The 15,007-nt window shown below is 39.6% G+C and overlaps 2 protein-coding genes across 2 annotated transcripts in view; one reads left to right on the forward strand and one right to left on the reverse strand.

The window, feature by feature from the left end:
* Positions 1 to 1,745: 1,745 nt before the first annotated feature.
* LOC118340618 (trans-L-3-hydroxyproline dehydratase) lies at positions 1,746 to 6,754 on the forward strand. Its single transcript, XM_035678691.1, has 6 exons — positions 1,746 to 1,835; positions 3,333 to 3,817; positions 3,887 to 4,056; positions 4,971 to 5,093; positions 5,202 to 5,339; positions 6,074 to 6,754. Exons 2-6 carry the CDS (start codon positions 3,340 to 3,342, stop codon positions 6,197 to 6,199), a joined length of 1,035 nt encoding a protein of 344 aa, XP_035534584.1. The 5' UTR covers positions 1,746 to 1,835; positions 3,333 to 3,339; the 3' UTR covers positions 6,200 to 6,754.
* Positions 6,755 to 6,915: 161 nt separating this feature from the next.
* The window catches only part of LOC118340619 (disheveled-associated activator of morphogenesis 1-like), a 43,902-nt gene continuing 35,810 nt past the window's right edge, over positions 6,916 to 15,007 (reverse strand). Inside the window, exons 15-27 of the mRNA XM_035678692.1 lie at positions 14,861 to 15,007; positions 14,663 to 14,770; positions 13,675 to 13,704; positions 13,242 to 13,339; positions 13,061 to 13,145; positions 12,208 to 12,314; positions 11,390 to 11,478; positions 10,941 to 11,109; positions 10,634 to 10,741; positions 10,481 to 10,541; positions 10,215 to 10,346; positions 8,777 to 8,947; positions 6,916 to 8,414 (exon numbers count right to left, since the gene is read on the reverse strand). The exon at positions 14,861 to 15,007 is cut by the window's right edge and continues 1 nt beyond it. Of these exons, the coding sequence (XP_035534585.1) occupies positions 8,205 to 8,414; positions 8,777 to 8,947; positions 10,215 to 10,346; positions 10,481 to 10,541; positions 10,634 to 10,741; positions 10,941 to 11,109; positions 11,390 to 11,478; positions 12,208 to 12,314; positions 13,061 to 13,145; positions 13,242 to 13,339; positions 13,675 to 13,704; positions 14,663 to 14,770; positions 14,861 to 15,007 (1,515 nt within the window). The 3' untranslated portion in view covers positions 6,916 to 8,204. The remainder of the gene's footprint in view (positions 8,415 to 8,776; positions 8,948 to 10,214; positions 10,347 to 10,480; positions 10,542 to 10,633; positions 10,742 to 10,940; positions 11,110 to 11,389; positions 11,479 to 12,207; positions 12,315 to 13,060; positions 13,146 to 13,241; positions 13,340 to 13,674; positions 13,705 to 14,662; positions 14,771 to 14,860) is intronic.

Below are 15,007 nucleotides of genomic sequence, written 5' to 3' on the forward strand. Positions count from 1 at the left end.
CGTATCTCCGATGACGGCTTTTGTTAAAACATCTTAGCCTGATGGGACGATCAGTAAAAATATTAAGGTCAAGGCACATTTTAAAGGATCAGTGTGTAGGATTTAGTGGCATCTAGTGGTGTAGTTGCAGATGATCGCAACTCCCTGGTTAACTCTCCAAGCACAAAGGAGAAAATATAGTGCACAGTGCACTGAAATGTGTGAAAAACACCTCTATCTAGAGCCAGGGTGTGATTTGTCCCTTCTGGGCTACTGCATAAACATTTCTGCCAATAGATCCTCATAAATGTGACACACTGGACCTTTAAGTCTTTTTGTGAAGCTGTCATCTTCACGATCTTCCTAGACTTCTTTCTTGATGTTAATTTACAGTTTTTGGTAGAATGCCTGAACAAAGGTTTAAGGGAGAAGCTTCACCAGCTATAACCTTCATTATTGTTTAACTTGCTTGTGTCTTAGAGGAAGCAGCTCAACAGATTGGAGCTCAGAAAACGTTTACACAATCTCCCTTTCCATTAAATAAATGTCTCCCTTTATCTTATTTAGCAGGAAACTCTCAGTTGGTCGGCTTTTGTTGCTCCTCTTCTTCAGAGGAGTAACATTAGTGGCTACCTTTAGAGTTATTAATTGTCAGGTAATAATAGGTGCCTTACAATAATAAAGCCTCATTCAGAATTGTTTTAATGAGACATAATCAACTCTTTTAAGGTCTTTGAGTTTTATATTATAAAAATATTAACCCTGCACTGTGTATTACTTTCATTACCACGCATGTTAAATAGTAATAGGAATGCGATAATAGTGCTTTAATTATAGATTTTTATTGTTAATTATCATTATCTCAATTTTCCTGTGAAAGATTTATTTTCCTTAAACAAGATGTGAATATTTCAACAGGTAATTGCAGCAAACTTACTGTAAATCCCTCATGTGACTTTGCCTCTTGCTCAGGTATATTTGATTGAATTTCAATATTTATTTCATTACCAGTGATTTGTATTTGTCTACTTGTAAGATTAAATTAGTAATGCAATATTTTGATGAGTCACCACACACTCGCTATGCAAATCTAAATGTTTTGGCTAAAATGAGAATGATGATGAACAAACCGCATGGTTACAGTTTTAGTTCATGTTTTTTTAATTTCCTTTCTGACTGTGAATCATCTGAGTATGAACTCTAAGGATGTAAGCACGTGACTGTTAGTCGAATCTATTTTATTTTAGATATATAAATGACCTTGCATGCATCCAGGGAACCTGTCAAGTGTGAAATGAATAATGAAAACTGATGCCTGCTCACCGTCTGTTGTTTATTGTTGTGAATCAAAAACACTTAAAGCTACAACACACAGACTGGGTTTCATCTTTCACCTGTGCTTTTGTTGATCCAGGTGAGTCAAAGCAGTTAACAGGTAGAAACTGTGGAGCTGTTTGATTATCAGTAAAGGTAAGGAAGGAAAGCTGTTCCTTCTGAAGCAGAAAAACGATCAATAACAGACAGTAAAGGTGGGGAGAGAGCACAGGGAGAGACATGCATCAGCACTGACTGCTTTTTCTGTCAATCATCAACGTTGAAACATGAAAATATAGCTTATAAATTATTATATAAGTCTGCAAAGAATGACTGGCAGTCCAAAAATCTGGACTTTTCATTAAACTGAAAAATAAAGTTTATTGAATGTTTCATGTCTGCAGCCCTCCAGGACACCAGGTGGCACTATTGTCTCATGTTATTGTCTTTGCACACTCAAACACGCATGCACAGGAGGAATGAAAAGTACTGAAGACTGCTGCAGAAGTTTGATCCTAAAGCAGAGAAAGTTTAAAGCTCAGGTGAGTTGCATGGATTTAATAAGCGTTGATCTCTTTACATTTTTGTCCTGCGAATATTTGCCACGTTTAACTTCTGATTTACTTCTATTGAAGACCATACAACTTTAAAAACGAATCTTTGCTTTCCGATCACTGGTTCAGTAATAATATTATTAGTTCTAACAGTTCGGAGGTGCAGAGAAATCAGCAGTGTGTCTTTATCCTGTTCAGACTCCAGTTGGCAAAATATTATTTAGTCTCTATTTGTTTATTAAACAATGAATTAAACAGTTATTTTGTCGGAATATAACCTCCATAACTCATAACACAGCTTCTGACTTTTTGTAAAAAAGGTTTGGTTTGGTTGGTTTCAACAATTATGATACAAACAATCAACAGGAGATACTGACATTATTTTATTACTCATAGAATCAAACAGTAGATGACACAGTTTCCTCTTCTAATAATAACAAAGCTGTTAAAACGATGGATTTGTGCTGTGATGTTTTTATTTAGATGACACCCCTCTGCTTAATGTGAATGACTTAAGTAAATAAAGTTGAGAAAAGAAAACCAAATCTATTCAATCTCAGTTCTCCATAAAGTTGAAGTCATGCCTCTAGAATGAATTGACTTCACAGGCAGCTGAATAGATGCACAGAAGCACATTCTCCTCTTTATCAACAAATGTTGTCAAACTTTATCTTATTGCATTTAATTGAGGAATAATGAATTCATATTTCACTCTTGAGGTCACATTTAAGAGACAGCTACAGATCAAAACACTACTGAAATATTAAAATCCAGCCTCTGAATTTGGGTGAAACTTTTCTTCATTTGCTGGTCTGAAACCAGTTACTTCTGTGGAAACTGGCTCTCATCATTCACAGTGACGATAGATCATAAATCAGAAGTGTTAGCCAAAGTTTGTTGAAGCCCTCAATAGATTGTCTGCAACCGGCCCAGAACTCTTACTTAGGTTGATTACTGTGTGTCAGCTGATTTGTGCTAAATGAATTGAACATTTATTTGGGAATATGCATCACTAGAGCGCACCATCAACTGACGAGGGTTGATCAGTGTTGATCAGGTGGGTTGGGTTTTATTACCTGATCTTGAGGTCCTGTACCAACATCTAGTAGGAAGGTAGTTTTGTGTTATGTTGCAATTTAATATGTTTATTTTTTTTAATTAAGGCAGTATTCAGGCATTTAAAAACATACACATTGCACAGAGTGGGAGATAGAGACCCAGAAGCCCCTTTTTTTTTTTACTCCTACCAGTGTTTACCCAGGCATGTTCAGCACCTGAAATATTTCAGTTTTGTTTGATGGGAAAAGATTTTAGTATAAAACATTATATCCTTCCTTAAGGTAGTATTTTTTGTAGTTTAATCTGGAAACCTCTAAGAAGAGATGTTAAATTATGTTTAAAAACCGCTGAACTGTGTGTAAGAAGATAGTAAAAATCTGTCTGGATTTTGGCCTAAAGCGTTTTGTTTTTAATTTCGTCTTTTAGTGCTGAGATGGAAATGCAGCTTCCGCCTCACGAGGGAGCTGAGCTCTCAGTGGTCGACATGCACACAGGTGGAGAGCCTCTACGGGTCATCCTCAGCGGCTACCCAGAGGTCAAAGGTGACAGCGTGCTGTCCAAACGCCGTTATGTCCGGGAACATCTGGACCACCTCAGGAGGGTGCTGATGTTCGAGCCCCGGGGACACTACGACATGTACGGAGCCCTGATCGTTGACAGCGAGTTGCCCGAGGCCGATCTGGGGGTGCTGTTCATGCACAACGAGGGTTACAGCACCATGTGTGGACACGCCGTCATCGCACTGGGACGCTTCGCTGTGGACTACAAACTGGTGAAAGAACCACAGTCGCCTGAGACCCAAGTGAACATACACTGTCCCTGCGGTCTGGTAAAGGCGTTTGTTGAGTATTCTGATGGTAAAACAGGAGGAGTGAGGTTTCTCAGTGTGCCAGCGTTTGCGTTTGCTACAGGTAGGACCCTCAAAACTGTTCGCAGGTGGTTTTATGTCCTGCAGGGCTAACTACATGACTTTCCACCAGATGTGACGGTGGCAGTGGAAGGGTTTGGAGATGTGGTGGTCGACATCAGCTACGGAGGAGCCTTCTACGCCTTTGTAAACGCCCAGAGGTTTGGCCTTGATGTGACCAAGTCCAGGACTCGAGATCTGGTGGACGCAGCCACAGCGGTGACCGACGCTGTCAAATCTCAGGTAAGAAGTTTATATTGTTCCCCTGTGTTTAATCTGTACACACGGTGATCTCAGTGCAGGCAAAGGGAAAACTAACTAACTTTTTCTAATAAAATATGTACCTCTAACAATTGAAATAACATTCATAATTTAGATTTAGTAGAAGGCACACAGTTTAAAGTAAGTAGAATAAAGAGTTTGATTTTATTTCGACTTTAGGCACAAGTTAAAGTTTAGGCTAATGAGAGGGGCTGATTTACACAGGAAATCTTAGGGATGCACAATTATGGGAAATTTATATTATTATGAATTATCCCGATAATTAATTACAGCTGATAAATTATTGGTCCATAATAATAATAATATATTTTGAATCCTTAGGAAAGGTTTATAGGCTTTGTGCTCTTTGTGTGTTTTTTTTTATACTTTTGTAGAAAAAAATAAATGAACAGTGTTGAAAGCAGGTCATTGCTGGTTATCAAACCATCTGAAAAAAAAAATCCATTACTGTACCCTACTTCTCCTTTTTTCATATTTGCAGTTGTCTTAGTCATCACAAATCATGAATATTCGGTACATGAATAAATAAAAAAAAAAATAAAAGATACCAGGTAATATCAGTGACACACAGGGCAAGATTGTAGATAAAAAGTCAGTAGCTGAAACCAGATCCCCTCCACGACCAAAGTATGTAGTGACCAGAACATTGTACCCATGTAAGAATGAGGTGTGACACTGATTTCTCTCAGTTGGTGTTACAGTTCTTTCAGTGAGGCTGAGGTAAGGGGTTAGGCTCCATGCAGGCCACTCAAGTTCTTCCACAACAAGAATAACCCCAGACCTATCAGGACCAAAAATATGTAAAGGGGCTGTCCACATACATTTGTCCACATTTTGTATGTTCATTTCAGTTTATTTGACGTTTTCTCTCGTAGGTGAAGTTGCATCACCCGACCAGCGACGATCTGGCCTTCCTCTACGGCACCATCCTCACTGACGGCAAAGATAATTATTCCTCTGATGCCACCGCCAATGTCTGTGTGTTCGCAGAAGCTCAGGTATCTTACCACTTTGTCACTTTAAGGAGAGCAGTAGGTACAGAACAGACACTGGCTGTCGGGTTTACTAGTATTATCTGGCTTTAACTGGTTTAAACGTGTTCTCAGGTGGACCGAAGCCCCACTGGTTCTGGTGTTACAGCTCGAGTGGCTCTCCAGTATCACAAAGGTCTCATCCAGCTGAACCAGACCAGGACGTTTCAGAGTGGAGCCACTGGATCCCAGTTCACAGGGAAAGCTGTCGAGGTACCAGAGTTTTCTTCGTCTTCTGAGTAATTCCACTACCTTTACTCATCATCATTTTATATATGAAATAACACTAATAGCAGTGCCCCCAAGCCAATTTGAGTTTGAAACAGTTCAGGCAATGTGAGCTTGCTTTCTATTCATCAGATATTAATTATTTATCACAAACTACTGTAGCAAAGCTCAGTTAATTTTATGTCCATGTGGGTGAAAGGTTTGTGTTGACTATCACAGTGAAAATGTGTCATCAACCAAAGGACAGGAACACTTTGAGATAAGAATTAGAATTATAGGACCTAAGAAGGAAAATCCACTTAAAAACAGATTTTGTTTTATAATCTGGATGATGACGTGAACATAACCCATACTGTTTGAGCTATTGCAGTGTAATGAGCTTTATTTGAATTTCATGGCCTCCATTAGTGAATCAGGGAATGTCCTTATATCCCAAACAAAGTCACAGCTGTAGTCATATTGTAGAAATTTCTATTGTAGAAATAAAAACTCCTGCAGTGTGCAACTGTTAAACATTAGTTTAAAAAGTATAACCTTTCTGTTGTTGTAGTACAATTAAAGTATTTTCTAATCCCCCTGGTTGTACATGAAATATAAGTATGTATTGTTTATAGATGGTTTCACCTCATATGAATCATTTTTTCTTGGTTCAAGTCACAAACCCTCAGAAATTGACTTAAGTTATGGAGCGGTTTCCGTCTCTTTGTATTTCTGTTCAGGAGACCAAGTGTGGAGACTTCAAGGCTGTAGTCGTGGAAGTTGCTGGCAGAGCTTTTTACACCGGAGTTTCACGCCTCGTGCAGGAGCCAGAAGACGAGCTGACTCATGGTTTTCTGCTGAAGTGAGCCTCAATTACAGGTTTAGTTTTAAAACATGGTTATACATAAAAAAAGGTGTTTTAAATTTTGTAGTTCAATCCAATAGAAAATCTGTAAATCTCAATTTTTATTGGATCTATAATAAACTGTAATGAAGAGATCACAATCTTTTTATATAATATATGTACAATCGTGTTTTCATTTCATTGTGGGTGGTGAAATTACCCACCATTCATGAGGAATAATCTGGTTTAAGAAATAGATTACATTGTCAAGTAATACATTAGCAAAGTGAATAGTAAAGTAATTGATGTGATCTGAGACTGGCTGATAAACACATTTTTAACAAATCCATGTAATTCGGAGCAATGACATCACAAATGTCTCTCTATACTGCATTGTGCCATTTGACTTCAAAGTTGTAGTAATCAATATTTATAAACTGTTAACCAGTGAACAGTGTATGTTTGTCAGTGTCAATTATAAACTGCTCTTTAAATTCGCAATAAAAACTAAGAATAAAAACAGACAGTGTTCACATTTGAAAATTGGCTCAAATGTGAACATTTGCTGTTCATAACATCTGGATTATTTGGGATTAAATGTGAGAGGGTAGAGGTCAGGTATTCTGTTCAATAGCAATTGCTGACCACTAGATGGAGCTATGAGCCTTGCTGCTATCACGGTCTACAAAGTTAAAGATGCATACGTCCATGTGCTTGTTAACCAAATACAAAAACTCAGACTGTTTTCTCCCATTTATTATCATCAGGACATTGTACAATGAAAGGCAATATTTAAATTATAAAAGTCCAATGGAGGTGTTTGACACTGGGTGGATTCACACGGCGGAGGGGACAAATTAAAGGTTTCACGTCCACGTGATGATTTCTACAAGAATGAAAACATCACGTGGATCACACAGAGTTTATAATCAGGGTTTTGTTTCGTGTTGCAGTGTAAATCCAGCCAGTGCACAGAAAACATATTTCATCTATTCAATAAAAACTTAAAAGGAGGGCACTCCCTTCAGAGGGGAAAAACAAGAGTATTGCATCGATTGGGTATGGGTTTAATGGCATTTAGCATAGTACTTATGAATTTATATGTGCATGTGCAACAAGCACACAACCTTATATATAGATAAATGTAATCTATGACATCGAGTGTCCACACTTGTTGAGAAATTGCAGATCAGGCCCAGGCCTTTCAGAGTACCCACTCAACAATTAAAGTCAACAGAGTTAAGGCCAGCTCTTAACAGGAAAAATAAAACATACAGTGATCAGATATATAAATGCTGCACGTCATAATGATGAATAAAAAAGAAACCTTTGCTTCTCAGCTGCGTCACTTGCAATCAAAACCACGTCTGTCTACCAATGCAGCGTCTCAGTCCTGTGGTAGTTCTGAAAGCGAGAGAACGGCAGCGTCAAGAGGAAATTAAGATTCAGTCTCTCCTAAAATGATCTCTTGGACAAGTCAGGCGTGTGAAAGCAGCCCCTCTTCAATCTATGAAATCGGTCCGTACAAAATGGCCCCTTGTGTTTTTAATGGAATCATCTTCCTGTTTGGATCGAGCATCAAGCCCTGAACGAGTCCGCTAGCTGCACATTTCACTCTGTGCATAGATTCTGACGTACAAAAACAGCACAGAACACTTCCTATCAAACAACTGTGAGCATCTCTTACACCTGGAATGGAAAATTTTCTCCAGCGGGGGGTGGGGGGGGACACTCTGCTCATGCGTCCACAACTTCTTCAATCAAACATGTTACCAAACTGATCCTCCAGTCGGGAATTTTCTCATTTGGTCATTAACAACAACTTTTGGCTTCTTCTCCGTTTAACATCAAAATCTCAGAGGATGAAAGGTCTAAAACATGTTGCGCCGTGTGTGGCTCTACAGCGATGATGCCGAACTGGGTGGGAATGGAGGAGGGTGTAGAGGAATGTGCAAGTCAGTACGACCCAGAGGGAAACTAATGATGAGCAGGAGGAGGGGGGGCGTGGATGATGACCTCAACCCCGTTTAGAAGTTGAGCTTTGTGACCGGTCGCTCTCTGCTGTCTGTGGTCTGGCTGTTGATGCGCTTGCGGTTGCGTTTCATCTTGGACAAGTCCTTGTCGAAGACCTCGCCTGATCGCAGCGCTGACACCAAGTCGTCAAACTCGCCGCCGTCGTCCTCACCGTTAGCCTTCGCTTTCCGCGCCTTTCGCTCCTTCTCCCTCTGCTCTTTCAGCTGGTGACAGAAATAAAAAATTTTTTTATTTAATAATAAAACTTTTTTTTTTTTAAACTGAAATGATAGTTTTAGTTCATTAGTAATTTTGGTCAAATTTGTCAACACAAGTAAGAGGAGGCATTGGTGCGTATTGAGATTGACTGTGAGTCAGTGTATTTGTATTGTAATACCAATTCTGACATATTCTAATAAAAAAAAAACTTAGTTTAACAACAATAAAAACTGTAATGCAACTAATGGAAATTAACTGAAACTAAACTGAACTGAAAAAAATTCTACCAACATGTCAGAAGCCATTTCCCCTACACCTTCCTTTACACTTCAGATTTTCTACGAATTACGGAACACACATCACATACCTGAGCTTCCATTTTGGCCCTGCGCTCCTCCTCCTCTTTGCGTTTCCGCATATTCTCGTTCTCCTGCTGAGCCTCAGAGAACGACTGCAGGAACTGGTCAAAGATGCCAAAGAACTCATCTGGCTGCATCTTAGTGGCATCCTCACCGAAGTGCTTTACTGCCCTCAGGAACTGTGGGACCAAAGAGAAGGGGGCACACAGGGAGGGGCACGCGGGATTAGATTTACAGCAGGACACAGTGGAACCATGTTTTACTCCGTCTTTGACTGTTTTACAGGAGACTCATTAGATCTCAGCTCTTTGAAATAAGAGCAGGGTACCGGTAGTTGGGCTTTGAAGCCCTGTGTTAACCCAGATCTGACCGGCTACTGATTACAGCCGAGGCCAGAGACTGGAGCCAGAGCCCAAATTAAGGCAACGTGTTTGTTGAGTATTTTTCACAGTGAGTTAAAAAGGAGAACATCCAGATGTGAGATCACGCTGAGAACATATACCTTCTAAGATGTGTATGTTAACGGAAGCTCTGTCCATGACACGCAAACTCTACCAGGTGGAGCAAAGATGCATATAACGTTTTCTTTTTTCTGAATGTCCTCACAACAGGAATCAATGGGACATAATGACAAAAATGCTTAAAATATAACTTTACATTCTACAAGAATTGTATTACATGCACACAAACCAGATTCAACAAGCTTTTTAAAAGGGTCACCATGCTCTCTGTTTCCCAATCATGAGTACAGAGGACCACTGTAAACACTCTCAAATATTTAACCGTGGGACACCGTAAATGATTCACAGAAACTAATGGTTGCCATGTGACCAGCTGAGCACTTGGGTCAATGCAGCACAAGCTCTATGGGCCGAAAAACATACTCAAGATAAGAACACTATGTCTTGCACCAATAAATGTGGACAGACGCATAAATTTAACTTCAGGGTGTCAAGCTCTCCCTAAAAAAGGTGAATATGCTCAGGTTTCTAGTAGTAAAGAGCCCATTTCCCTTAAAATGCCTGAAAAATCCAGCTTTGTTCCTTCTTTTGCTTTAGGCTCTAAACTAAAATGGAACCGTAAATTTTATAAAAATATTCACAAAATAATACGGAGGGTTGGCAGGTACGATTAAGGACCATACAAGGCCGAACATAATGGGTGTAAAATAATATCCAACCCTCTGTTCCTGGTTTCTCTCTCTGACCTGCACACATGGCAACAAGCAGGCTGACCAATAAAGCGTCAGTGGTGCTGCGGCAGGAAGCTAAAACACTTCGCTCCTGCTGTTAGCTTTCCTACAGAGGTGACTGATGAGGTCAATAAGGCATGTAGAAACAGCTGCACTGAGAGGAAATGGGATGCAAGCTTTCAGCGTTTGTGTCTACAAGTGACAGTGGTGCTGTCCGGTCTGCTCAAACAGACCGTACAGCCGCAGTGACTTACCAGTTCCTTGGCCTCAGTGAGAGAGTCCTCCACATCGGAGAAGCTGAAGCTGGCAACGGTGATGAACTGACTCACCACCGAGACGAACTTGTCGCCCAGCTCCTGCGGTCGCTTCTTCTGGTATTCCAGCTCCTACGAGTGAAAATGATCCAGGAGAGGGAAGGGGGAAAAAAAATGAAAGGAGAGCTACAATAGACCTGCACGAAACACTGTATAACAGCATGAGTGACGCATAATGCATTATCTCATAGATCTTTGTGACTCACACTCTCCACACTTTTCAAGCCGCTGCGCAGGTTGCCGATATCTTTTTCCAGCTCAGTCATGCTGCCCAAAAAGAAAGAAAGAAAAGTGATTGTTTAATACAAAATGCAAAGGATTGTAAGTCGGGCAGCAGGGTTCTCCACAGCTCCACCTACTTGACTTTGGCTGCCTCAGAGACATTCTGCAGGTCCTCCTGGAACATCAGGACTTTGGGGTATTTCTTCTCCAGGATGGTGATCAGGTAGTGCAGCAGAGTGATGTTTCTGCAAACACAGAGACGTACAAACACTCTGCTTGAACGTGCCAAATGTGCGATATATTGCTTTTATTATGTAGGTTCAGCTATGAATAACCATACGGAGTTTGATCTATATCATCCTGTTCCTGACTTTTATAGATTCCACGCTGTTATTTCTGTTACTGTCTGAAAGTTTTGATGTTACAACTAAAAAATGTTCTTACTTGTCGATACTGGATTTGGTATCAGCGATCTTGTTAAGCGAAGACACCTTGAAGCCGTAAGCGTTCCCCCTCTGACCCTTGTTCATGAAGTTTCCAAAGGCCAGCACCACCTCCAACAGCTGCTTCAGGTTTCTGCTGTGTAAAATCTCCTTAGACGCCTTGGTCAGAGCTGAGAAGCCAAAACATACGGAAAATAAATGTTTTTAAGGTGCCTGAATGATTTATTTTCAGACCTGCGTAGCTGGCACATCATTGTCTTGGCAAATTTAAAAAGGTAGAAAATACAAAGCATTAGGGATAAAAACAGAGATGTATAGACAGAGAATACTTTTCTTAATAGAAATGGACTTCCATGGTAAAAATAAATATACAAAAACTATTTTCAGTTCTTTATTTAAAAAAAATCATGTTAATTTTATTGATGTATGAAACAATGAGACTTTTCCCACCTTCAACTTTTGGTTTCATCTCAGCTATCCTCTCTGCAAACTTCTTTTTGAAGTATAAAGACTGCAGCCTCTGCTGGTAGTGGTTTATTCTGAACAGGGGATGGAAAATGAATGTCAGAGGAGGACAAAAATAGACAAAAATAATAAATTATAAACAGGGAAATCCACACATTTAGACAAAAGCCACAAACAAGGACATTGTGCTTAAGCAAAATGAGGCAAGCTGCCTGTGTGTTTACTAAAATGGCACATATAAAGTTTAAGTTGTGGTAATGAAGCTTATTTTTGGCAGTGTTTTTGATTTCAGCTTATAAACCACTGGCTCTGCAGCTAATGAATGCCACAGTGACATCGGTCCTCCAGTCCATTCTGTACTCTGAGTAAACTCTAATGACAAAAAACTGCCAGAAAATCATTAACAAAAAAAACAACAACTGAATTGAACTGTTTTTTTGTAATGTAGGAATGCCAGTTAATTTTTTTGAGTTGTGGCAAGTTTCCTTTGTTCCTTTTATCTTACAGGACTTTGGTTACAAAACTGCAACACAAATGCTGTTATTACATTATGGACTCTATATTTACTTAGCAACACAATTTAGAAATAATGATTCACACAGACAGCTATTGTTCTCTGCGAGGTAGAAACCCATGTGTCATTTCATTTATCTGCTCTGACTAAGAGGAAACAATGGCTATTGTTACTCAGCAGGTCTGATATGCAGAGTGCTGCACTGACCTGAAGCTGTCAGTCTGACGTTAGTAGCTGTTTAATACAGAATAAAAAAAGGTAACACAAGGAAGAAAAACTGTACAAGTACCTGCTCATCTCATAGAGGAAGCGGTCGGGTTTTGCCATGCGGTCGAGCTCATGTTTGTGCTCCTCCAGAAGATCGACGTCACTCTTCTCTGGGACAAACTTCAGCAGCTGATGGGGCAGGAAAACACTCTTTACTTTTTACTCTTTTAACATATTAAACATAAAAACTCATTAATCTGTATCATACTGGTATAGGAACAGGGTGGAATCTCTGCTAACCTGCTACTGTATCTTACTGTCTTTCTCCAACACAAAAGCAAGACATTTCTTCTTTACAAAATATACTGTCAGATTTATGAATCAATGTATATCGTCTAACAAAAAACATAATAAAGTGCTGAAGTCTGTACTGACATGCATTACTTCACTCACAGAATGGAAAATGTCCAGTCACTAAATGAAAGCACATTGGATTATTTAAGTGCTGTTGCTGCATCCGTTAGTGTTTCCTACTTTATTTTGGAGGCCTGTCTAACTTATTTTACCTCTAGTAGTAGTGATTAGACTTCTAAAGGATATGTGTTATGGGAATTATTTTGAATATGATGGTGTATCACTAAATTATCATATTTCCTTTCTTCCTGCAGACCTGCTCTTACAGATACTTTCCCTGTGTGAAGGCTTTGTCCTGTATATGTAAAAAAGCTGATTAAACACCTGGTCACCTGTGTAACATAGCCAAGAAATCTGAGATCTCCAGGACAAAATGTACTTGGAAAATTCAGATTTCTCTAATCCCCTACCCCAATTACAGTAACCAGCTTTTTAGTTTATATGAATTTTAAGAAATGAGCTTAGTGGAGAAAAGCTGATTCTGGTTTATGTAAACACACTGCATGAACCTGATGACATACCTGCTCCAGCATGTCTTTGGGAAGGTCTTCCTGTTCATCCATGGTTAGAATGGCTCTTTTCATCTCCTCATTTGAAAGCTTTAGCCTGCAGCACACAACAGATGAGTCCATTAAAATACACCATAACCTCATGTGTCCTTAATGTTTTTATATGAGTGTTATGACGCTGAAATGAACTCACCTTGAGAGGAGGATGTTGCAGTTCTGAGCTCGACGGCCGTCGATGACTGACAGCTCCTTGACTTTTTTAGAGCTCAGCGTGTCGTCCTCTGCCTCTTTCTGAGAGCAAAGTGAGGATGAGGTTAGAGTGCAACAGGCTACTTTACTGTGCAGGTTAGTTTTACTTACAGCCACCCACAGACACAAAACAATGAAGATGACACGCCCTAAAAATCCCATACAAAAGAGAATACAGTACAAAAACAGTCACACATTCATGAGTACATGCAAACATGAAGTAAAGGCAGCTAATTATAACCAAGTTTTACAGGTTGAATATTCTGTTGGACACACATTAAATAAGAAGATGTTGAAAGTGCGATAAGACAACGTATAACACCCACGAGGAGCAAAAGTTCCAGACTTTATATCTACTGTAGTGTAAGTGCACTCACCTGTTTGCTGTTATTGATCATAAAGAAGTCCTAAAATGCAGGCAAGAAGCAGGGAAGATGTAAGCACTCATTAGAATAAGTAAAGCAGTTACGTGATTGCAGCCCATCAAAACAAACGGCAAAATGAATCAAAGCTCATTTAGCACTAAGATGATGATGAGTCCATCAGTAATGAAGTGAGCAGCAGTGAGACATGTGGCTGTTCAGTCGATCAATACGTGCTTATAGTTAACATGCTGTGCACATAAGGAATCTGTTGAGTATGTCTAGTTTTAAATTTGATCAGGCCGACGCTGAGGATCTAAATTTATTGAATTTGGTTTACTTGTGAATGACCTTAACAGAGACACTTCCAATTTATTAATTTTCAATCTTTTTATGTATATCTATTTATATATTTTTATATATATCTTTTTATGTGTGTTGGACATGCTTAGGGTCGTATCTGAGCACTGGTTAAAAAGGCTGTTGACATCATTAACTTTGAAAAGACATGCTCATTCAATACAACTAATAAAGACACTACTGATTATGAAGAAATAGTAACTACATTATTTTCAAACTTAAGTCACAAGACTGTAAAAAAGGCGATTCTGATCAGCTCACTCATGCATTTTCAATCACATATGGCAAAATGATCAAATCAACAAAAAAAAGGCAAAGAACAGCACTCTAGTCAAATGTAAGAAGGCGTTTAAGATGACTCAAGCATGAAGTTTTGCATCTAATAAACCCCCCAAAATCTACCTAGTAATTTCTCCCTTCTACTCTTTTGACTTCAGGCTGACTTTTGTTTATTTGTAATGATCTGACCTCTCCCCTTCTCCCTTCTCCAACTTTCCTTGAGAAATCTAAAGTTGCAAAATAGGAAGAATTTTAGAAAATGCAAGCCAGCTGAGCCCACAGCCACCCATCCCAACCACTCCCCCCCCAACCTCTCTGACACTAGACTGTGGCACGGAGAGATGAACTGCATCGTCCTTGGTACCTGCTGTCTCTGATAGGCTGAGAAGGTTTTTTCAATGTCATCCAGATCCAGGATTTTGAAAACCTTGGCATCGTCCACATCCATCCACACGGTGCCCTCCAGTTTATTCTGAGCAGAAGGAGAATAAGACATTTATATCTTACATTTTAAACACAAGGCATGAATATATTCAGCTTTTTGCATCTCAACTGTTCTCACCTCTGCTAACTTGGCCCAGTTGAAGGATTTGAGCGCATTGGATGGCTGGGGAATGTTCTTCTTCTTCAGGGATGGTCCCAGGGGTGCTCCTGGTGGGGGAGGGATGCCTCCGATGAGGGGGCGTCCAGGAGGAGGTGGGGGTCCACC

This window comes from Morone saxatilis, unplaced genomic scaffold (assembly GCF_004916995.1).
Source record: "Morone saxatilis isolate NCDOM2014 unplaced genomic scaffold, NCSU_SB_2.0 Contig7, whole genome shotgun sequence".
Taxonomy (NCBI): Eukaryota; Metazoa; Chordata; class Actinopteri; family Moronidae; genus Morone; species Morone saxatilis.